Genomic DNA, 9929 nt, shown 5'->3' with positions numbered 1-9929 from the left:
TACTGGATAAGAACTGATACCAACAAGTTGAAAAGAATATCTGATGCAAAAGGCACAAAAATTACAAATAGAAAATAATCCCAAATCCCTCCACTCAAAGACCTGGGCTCGCCATCCAATCCCATGGCACCTCAGATATCATGTGGACCACATCTTCAGGTAGAGCCTTCACATCTGATGTGAAGAAACCATTGACCTTGAGCTGGCTATGAACATGTCCACGCAGCCACATTGTAGATGATAACTTTCCTCCATAACTCCCTAATCAGACACATATGGAGACATTTCCAGCATTGCTTCCCTCCCTCCTCCCAAATACCCCAATCTCCCCCCCTCATTTCTATGGCAGCCAAAGTAAACAAGCAGCATGAAGATCAACAAAATGTTTTATTTTGACAATGTGTTGTCATCAGGGAGGATATATATTTTTATTTTTTCTATATTGTATTTTATTGCATGTAAGATGACTAGAGACACTGTGAGCAAGTAGGCAACTACCTAAATAAATAAACATTGGACAAGATTTGATTCAATATCTCTAATCTTCTAACATGGCAACTGGATTCTCAATGTATTGCTATCTTGGAGTGTTAAAAGACAGAAAATGTTTAATTTGGAATCTTGGTGAATGATTGTAAATACAGCAGGATGAGCATTTATTTTGCAATTGGCAAATACCATAAATCTTAGTGAACAGTATAATCCTCTATGAATCCTCTGTTGTCAGAATTAATGACTTCCATATCTCTCCTATGGATAGCAAACAAAACTTCTACTTTTTGGTCAACAATTTCTCAAAGCCAGAAATATTACATGATATGCTAATTCCTCTTTATTAGTTGCTCCCTGTGGTTTAGCTCAGGCCGCAAAACAATGATGTAGCATTTCGGCAAAAAGATGCATCCCAGTAATGCAGCACTGGAGGCCAAGATGGAGAAGACCTCCACAGCTACCATGGCTTTGCCTTTTGTGCTCAGATAGGCTGGAAAGAAGGAGATCCAAACACTGCAGAAAGCTAACATGCTGAATGTGATGAACTTGGCTTCATTAAAGCTGTCAGGTAATTTACGGGCAAGGAAAGCCACAATAAAGCTGGCAATGGCCAAGATACCCATGTAGCCCAAGACACAGTAGAAGAAGACAGTTGACCCCTCATTGCACTGTAAAATCATTTCTTGGAGCTCTGAGTGCATGTCTAACTCAGGGAATGGGGGAGATGTTAACAACCAAAGAATACAAATACATAGCTGGAAAAGAGAGCAGGAAAGGACAATACAAAAAGCCAATCTTTTCCCTACCCACTTTCTCATCTGAGATCCCGGTCTAGTGGCCATGAAAGCCATAACTACAGTGATAGTTTTGGCCAGTACACTAGAAATGGCCACTGAGAAAGTGATGCCAAAAGTTGGTTGTCGGAGAAGGCAGGTCACTTTGCCAGGTTGGCTGAGAAAGAGCAAAGAGGAGAGAAAACAGAGCAAAAGAGAAACAAGCAAGGTGTAGGTGAGGAACCTGTTGTTGGCTTTGATAATGGGAGTATCCCTGTGCTTAACAAAAGTTCCAAGTACCCAAGATGTCAAGAAGAAGAAACATAGAGCTACTGAGGCCAAACCAATTCCTAAGGTTTCTTCAAAATTTAAAAAGACCAGCTGTTTCAGGATACATCCTTTCTTTTCTTCATTTGGATAATGATCTTCTGAACACTCAAAACAGTCATCCATATCTGAAAGGAAAATAAAAGAATGTGTCATCTAGGCATTTTGTATTATTCAACTTATTAAACGCGTTGACAGTTGTTATTCCTTTTCAGTTCTTTCCACTAGTTACCAGATGGATCATGGTTCTATGGAAATTCGGTTTTTCCTCAAATTGCAAATTTTGAATTGGCATAACAGCAAGTAAAAGTATTAGTTATATTCACACTAAGATGGTGTATTACAGTTTGCTTAAATTTACTTATTTATTTAGTGTATGTTGATGTTACATTAGCTAGGAGACTGTCATGCTAATATAACTATTAGTTAGACTGCCTAAGATTCCTGGCCATTTGGTTCACACTCATGTTTCCAAAATGCACCATAGGGAGTGAACTAACTCTGTATCAGAAAGGAAATTGAATGGCTTTCCTGCAGCATTTTATTGGGTTCTGTCCTTCTGCCAAGGCTGCCTCAGAAATGGACATTGCAATTGGGAAGTGGCTTGCAAGCAGGATTCTAACAGTCCAAATGAAGTGTCAGTTTGTCTTCCCATCAAAGTGGCACCCATTTATTTACTTGCATATAACATACTTTTGAACTGCTTGGTGGGCAGAATCTGACGTGAGGGAGGGTAGCTCACCACAACACACAGTGCTAGGACTCACTCAAACCACTGAAGAAAATATCTTCTCCAGCATCATTAAGCCATTGAACCATAGCTGCTCTTTGTTTGCTTAAATCAACCGAATGAAAACTTCCTGGAATGTCTCACCTACCATTTTCATTTGAAATCTTTCCTTCTGCACAGGGAACACAGTCATAGCAACAGAATTGTTGTCCTTCAGCCTCTTTCTTCCAGTATCCAGGAAAGCAATGGTCATTACACACAGAAATTGGAAGAACCTGGAGATAAACATAAAAGATTTTTGCAAATGGAGATTAAAAAAAAATTTCTGCAGGATTCAATGTGGGACAATCGCTGGGGCCAAAGACAGAGTAGATTCTTCAACCTTATCCTGGGACACCTTCATTTGTAAGTTATTAATTATTCTCTTTTATTCAGGATATTTTTTTTTACTTTCCTAAGGGCTAGTGAATTTATTTGTTTACTTGTTTGTTTGTTTGTTTGTTTGTTTGTTTATTCATTCAATATTTATGCCGCCTTTCTCCTTAGACTCAGGGTGGCTTACAACATGTTACCAATAGCACATTTTAACAGAGCCATCATATTGCTCCCTCAATCTGGGTCCTCATTTTACCCACCTCGAAAGGATGGAAGGCTGAGTCAACCTTGAGCCGGTGATGAGATTTGAACTGCTGGCATACAGATCTACAGTTTAGCATTTATACTAAAAGTTGTTGAAATTACGGTGATGAAGAAAAGAACCTCTTTGAAAAAGAACCTCGGATAAATAAATATGTGAGATGATAATGTTATGGAAAAAAGGCAATATCCATAACTTCAAAGATATTTGCAACCAAAAAGAAGTTGCAACCAAAAAGAATTTGTAAGATCAATTTGTAAGTCTTCGGGGAGGGATGGCATACAAATCTAATAAATTATTATTTCCGTTATTATTTTGTCAATTTGATTAAAGCTTGATCCTGGGCCACAATATGTTCATTTTTTCTTACAAGCATAAAAATTAGATTTCTAAAGAAGTTCTTCTCAATATGGTTTAAAAGACCAAGACTTCTATTTGGGATCATAATAGTTCAAAATATAGTTCATTAAGCAAGTCTATACCTGATTAAAAACTGGGTGCCAGACAATCAAATCTTCATCAATCAATAATTCTTTGCCTGTTGGAGAACTTGGATTTATTCTTCCGACATGAACTCTTTGAAAAGATCGATTGGGAAAAGTGATGAGGTTGATGATATCAAATCCACCTATTACTTCCCCTTTTTCATTCAGGGAAACTTCATCTCCAGCTGAGTTGTTAAAATAAATGCCATGTAGAAATGGATGGAGCTACATGACAGAATTAAGAGAGAGAGAGTTGGAGGGATAATACAGTTTCTCCTCTATTTACAACAGTTTGTTTAGTTACTTCAGCACTGAAAAAAGTGACTGATAACCATTTTTCACATTATGACCTATTTTCACATTTATGATCTTTTCCACCTTCTGACAATGAAGAAGCCAGGTTCCCTTTACAACTCTATTACATAACAAGACAGTAGTTTCTTGGTGTTCATAAGTAAAAAATTATTAAGACTTTTGCTTGTAGGTTCAAATGGTAATTTTAGATCAAATTGCTCATTGAAATAAAATAATTGTCCAATGCAGAGAGAATACCTGCCAAGGCTGCAGAGGTGGAATTTCAGTTTTTTTACCCATCATTGTTTTTTTCTTATTGAACCCCGACATGAGTAGTGCTTGCAAAGCATAAGCCACAGCATAAACAGCATTGTAGATGCTGTAGCTTTGGCCGGTCATTTCCATTTCAAACACAGGCCCAGGAAGATCCTCCAGTTTTTCCTCTCCCAGGCACTGCCTATTGGGCATATCTTGTGCCACTGATTTTGAGAATGAACAATCAAAGGATTGTTCCCAAATGTCTTGCAGAAACCCATCTCTGCAGCCTAAATGAGGCTTGATGGTCTGAAGAAATTCTTTGAAACCTGCAACTGCTCTTGAATGAACAGTGAAGGAAATAGCCCCATGGAACATCTGGAGATCCCAATTGATTTGAAAGCCAGAGAGCACAAAATCAATCTGTGCAGTAATGATCCACACCTTTCCGAATAATGCAGTTTGCTTGTTTTCAGGATCTCCTAAAAACATGATTGCTCTGAGCCCCATAATTGTCCCTGATTCCCCATAAACAAGAAATGTGGTGGTGTTGCTATTCTTCAAATTAATGAAAATACCTGAGACTATATGAAGAAGTTCTGTATAGTCTTCTAAATGGAGTAGTTGTGGAAGCCTTTGTATGAATGATGCACAAATTCCATTTTGTGAAAGTATTGGCTGCATATTCTGTAAGAAACTTTCTCCATTGTTGTTATCCATAGCAAAAATACCAATCCATGTCCATCTGAAATGATGAAGCAGTTGTATAATGCCAACAAATTGATGCTCCTCTTTTGGGACCATGAAATAAAGTGAAGATCGCTTACTGGTCTGAAACTCCTCGTGAGCTATTGAACCATATATCAGCTAAAAGAAAACAGAGTAATATTCGATTGAGTCAACTCAAATCCGATCTTCCTGGATCTAGTTTTCTTGTAAACAATTCGCAAGGAAGAAATTTCCCCCATCAATTTTGTTTAAAATGTTAGTATAGCATAGAATTTCTATGAATTATTTCAAACATATTATAATAGTTCATTTGTTTAACAACCATCAGAGTGTGTTACATTTAAACTTTCCGTCTGTAAAGGCATAGCTCTAGATATTCACTTCTATTGTAGTTTCATAAAAGACTGCTAAGTATTATAACTTAAGGTCTGCAGTTTGTATTAATGCAAATCAAAATCTAATATCTGATTCTCAGTAATTATGCTATAACAACAAAATACACAAATTTTCTGCTCATCTTCTCCATACTGACTTGTGGAATCTTGTAGAAACCTACAACTTCAGCTATATTAGTTGATGTATCGGAACCTAACCCTCCAATGATGGACATCAGATCCTTCTGGCTACCACATTTGTAGTTTGGGACAAATTCCTGAGATTTGAAAAGCAGATCCAGTGTGGTGCGATAGGTCATCCTTGGATTATGGTAACTGTCATAGATGTGGAACCCAAAAGTGATGTTAGGTAAAATCTGGGAATCCTCATTGATTTCCTTCACAGCAAAGGCCAAGGCAAGAAGGTGTTGATAGAATTTGATTATTATACTGAAAATAGATTAAGCACACTTTTTCAGAATATTGTTATTGCTATTTATTTTTGCTATTGCTATTATTTTGATAACTGACTCCTGGAAAATGTGTTTATGACTGAAGTACTAAATAATGTTGAAATCAATCCAGATATAGTTTGCACATAGAATTATTCCTTTATATTTTTCCAAAAAGTTACTAATCATAAGGCATACAAAGTTAATCTCTGAGGTTTTATCTTCAACATTCAGTTTAAGCTGGAATGCTCTGGTTTGTTTTCTCAGTTGATTAAGTTTTCTTTACTGAATTAGAAAGACTTATAGATTAAGGGTGAGATTCTCTTTCTACCAGTTCATCTTTTTCATTGGAAACTTTTCTGAAGGAATATTCCATAATTGCTCATAATTCTTTGTTCCCCCAGAATTAATATCTATGGGGTGTGTCCACAGTAATCATCAACAGGAAGAAATACTAAAAAAACCACCTTTACTCTACCCTATCATTCCTTACCTGTTCAGTAAAATAGAATGCCAATAAATTTAACTAAGTTCCCAAGTTTATGTTTATTGAGATTCTCAGTGATTCAGGTTATGGTTGTCCCAAAGTTTTTCTAAAAGGCAACTGGACTTTCTTATTTTGTTTCATTTTTTTGTGAAATATTTCATTTCTCATCAAAGAAATGTCCAGAACTAAAACAGAACTGAAACAGAACAAGGAGGTTTTGGATGTGAAATGGAGTGAAATAATAATAATAATATCCAGTTGCTTTTTTGAAAAACATCCTTATTTTTATGTTGTGAAATGTGGCAGAGCCGATTTTTTTAGCATTCTCCTTTTTTATAATTTCCTTGCAATCAAATTGTGCTTTTCTCACGAGGAGGTTGCAAATGAAACAAATACAAAGAATGTTCGCTCTTCTCTCACCACTTTCAAAACACAAAGAATTCTTACAGTTAAATGAAAAACTCTACATTTTCTGTAGAAACAGTCATATAAATGACTCTTTGGTGTGTATGTAAGGTAAGATGATTCAAAGAAAAACCTTTACACTGGTGAAACATTAAAGTTGATAAAAGGGTGTTGTTTGAATAGAGCAAGATAGAAATGGTAAACCAAGTGAGACATCATCCCACCGATGACGAGGTCACCGGTTTGATACCACTCATGTGGAACAGGGAAAGCATCACTTCCAGGACAGCTTGGAGTAACTGCCTTATGCATCAGGACACCAGGCAGATCAATTTTATGAATCTCTTTTTCTGGAGAAAAAGCTTGGGTTTATTTTCAAGAAGAACTTCTGGTAGATAAAACAGAAAGAAGAGAACTTTGTGGAAATGAATCTCACAGAGTCAGCATGTCCACTTCCTTCCTCCATGTGGCTCTTGAGCTATTTATGTGGATTATTTCTCACTTTCTATTCCTTTCCATGCAGACTGTTTGCTATTGTGGCCTTCTAGAATAATTGATTGATTGCAGTCATTTGTAAGGGACATAATTGCCATGGAACCATAGGGAACCTGGCTGTTTTCTTAATATATCTGATCAACAACTTTCCTTCTTTGGAGTGATATAATAAGTGACTGATGCTTAACCTGTTTTGAAAATAGTGGAGAAATAGAACTGGGAATTGACAATCAGATTTGGCCAATAAAAATTCTATTTATTCTATTCCATTCTATTTAAAACAATGGGACTAGAATAATAATATTCTGAGATTTCCATAGATAAAAATGAATGTATACTAGCAAAAACATGTGAATCTGAATAAGTGCACATTTAAAAAAATAAAACACAGGTACACAAATATATGTACATATAGAGTTGTCCTTTAAAACATGCACCGTTCTCTGTGTATATGTATACACACAGTATATTGTATGCATAGTTAAATCTCCCTCCCTCTGTGTATGTGTGCATGTGCATGTACATACACACACACACACACACACAAATATCTTTAAATGCATTGGCTTTTAATGCAACTCCAGTGGACTTGTTATCCTTGTTATAATTATCCTTTAAGCTGTCTCTGTGTCTCTGTCTTTGTCTCTGTCTCTGTCTCTCTCCATCCCCTCCCTCCCTCTTAATCACATAGGCCAGTGGTTCTCAACCTGGGAATTGGGACCCCTTTGGGGGTTGAACAACCGTTTCACAAGTGTCACCTAAAGCCATGGGAAAATACAAATTTCCCATGGTGTTAGGAACTAAAGCTTCTGTTCTGGCATCTTGGAACATATTTTTACAATCCTGCCAATCAGGTGTTTAGAGTGGGAGTGTCCCTCCGACCTTCCTGCCAATCAGCTTAAAGCTCTGTTGAGAGAACTGGTGCTAGAGTTATGGTTGGGGGTCACCACAATATGTGGAACTGTATTTAGGGGTCATGGCATTCAAAAGGTTGAGAACCACCAACACAGACACTTCAATATCCCCCACATGCATATCTTCTCTTTCCCCTATTTATATCCCTTTGTCTGCCTTCACGCTGTGTTGTCAAATGGCAAACATACCAGGGGATGGGCAGGGTCAATGGCCGTGATGACACAGAGCTGCCCTTGCCCCCATGAGGGTAGCTCCGAATCCCCACCATCTGGGGGTCTCAGTTCTTCTGAACCGAGCCCTCACCTCCTTGCAGGGGAGGTGACGCAGGGGACGCTACTGGCGCTCTGATTTGGGGGTTGGGGGTTGGCAACTCCCCAATTCAAAGTGTTGGTTATGACCTATAAAGCCCTTCATGGCATCGGACCAGAATATCTCCGGGACCGCCTTCTGCTGCACGAATCCCAGAAACCAGTTTGGTCCCACAGAGTTGGCCTTCTCCGGGTCCTGTCAACTAAACAATGTCATTTGGCGGGACCCAGGGGAAGAGTCTTCTCTGTGGTGGCCCTGACCTTCTGGAACCAGCTCCCCCCAGAGATCAGAATTGCCCCCACCCTCCTCGCCTTTCGTAAGTTCCTTAAAATCCACCTCTGTCATCAGGCATGGGGGAATTGAGATATTCCTTTCCCCCGAGGCCTATACAATTTATGCATGGTATGTCTGTGTGTATGTTTGGCTTTTAATACAGCTTTTTAGTTATTTTAAATATTAGATTTGTCGTATGCTGTTATATTATTGTTGTTAGCCGCCCCGAGTCTACGGAGAGGGGCAGCATACAAATCAAATAAATAAATGAATGAATGAATGAATGAATGAATAAATAGTTGACACCCTTTCTTTCTATCTCTTTCCTTTTTGCTTTCCCTTCTTTTCTTTCCTTCTCTCTCATCTTTTCTTACCCCTTCCCACCACTTCCATTCTTTCCCTCTACTTTTTTTCCTTTCTGGCCTTTTCTTTTTCTTTTTTTCCCTTTTAATAATGTTTGATATTTTATTTATTTATTTTATTTATTATTTGGATTTGCATGCCGCCCCTCTCCGAAAACTCGGGGCGGTAAGACAAGATTCTCTTTTGCTTTTCTGTTTTTTCTTGCATCTTGTGGGCCTTGAGTTTGACACCCATGCTTTAAAATGTCTTATTACATCTTCAATGGTTATTCATATAATGTCAGTCTGAGTTCATAGGGATTTGCATGGATAAGGAGTCAACACAGAAATGAAAGGATTAAATTAGATATTGAGTTAAGATGTTAAGAGGTTTATGTTTTATTATAAACAGAAAAAGGAAATATAAGGGACTAGATTTAATAATATTGCTATCTATAGATGAAATATATCTCATGTGTAGTTAATTTAATTGACTCAGAAAAGAAGAGGATACATATTAAAAGTATTATTAGTATTTTCTTTTTCTCTGAATGTTTAACATATCAAAGAAATATCATTATTTTAGGCATTGATTCTGTGGGGTTTTTTTTTACTGCTCATGTTGTTTTATTGTACGTTGGAAGAAAAATAAATAAAATTTTATAACCCCCCCCCCCAAAAAAAAAGGCCAGATCCATCTTGTGGGCCTTGAGTTTGACACCCCTGCTTTAAAATGTTTTATTACATCTTCAGTGGAGCTGGGGTGGTGCAGCAGGTAGAGTGCGGTGCTGCAGGCCACTAAAGCTGACTGTAGATCTGAGGGTCAGGGGTTCAAATCTCATCACCGGCTCAAGGTTGACTCAGCCTTCCATCTTTCCGAGGTGGGTAAAATGAGGACCCGAATTATGGGGGCAATATGCTGGCTCTGTTAAAAAGTGCTATTGCTAACATGTTGTAAGCTGCCCTGCATCTAAAGAGAAGGGCGGCATAAAAAAATCAAATAGATAGATAGATAGATAGATAGATAGATAGATAGATAGATAGATAGATAGATAAATATTCATATAATGTTAAATGGTTAAAAATATAATATAATGTTGAAAAAGTCTTATTACATCTTCAATGGTTATTCATATAATGTCAGTCTGAGTTCAAA

At 37.5% G+C, this 9929-nt stretch overlaps 2 protein-coding genes across 2 annotated transcripts in view; both read right to left on the bottom strand.

The window, feature by feature from the left end:
* The window catches only part of LOC139154299 (uncharacterized), a 1065525-nt gene that overhangs the window by 300115 nt on the left and 755481 nt on the right, over positions 1-9929 (bottom strand). The gene's annotated exons all lie outside the window — the stretch shown is intronic.
* Positions 822-6656, bottom strand: LOC139154454 (vomeronasal type-2 receptor 26-like). Its single transcript, XM_070729088.1, has 6 exons — positions 6580-6656; positions 5255-5546; positions 3997-4860; positions 3442-3669; positions 2471-2597; positions 822-1720 (listed from the first exon to the last, which is right to left on the bottom strand). The coding sequence occupies exons 1-6, from the start codon at positions 6654-6656 to the stop codon at positions 822-824; spliced, it is 2487 nt and encodes an 828-aa protein (XP_070585189.1).

This window comes from Erythrolamprus reginae, chromosome Z (genome assembly GCF_031021105.1).
Source record: "Erythrolamprus reginae isolate rEryReg1 chromosome Z, rEryReg1.hap1, whole genome shotgun sequence".
Taxonomy (NCBI): domain Eukaryota; kingdom Metazoa; phylum Chordata; class Lepidosauria; order Squamata; family Dipsadidae; genus Erythrolamprus; species Erythrolamprus reginae.
Note: the sequence above shows the minus strand (reverse complement) of the source record. Positions and strands in the feature narration are given on the sequence as shown.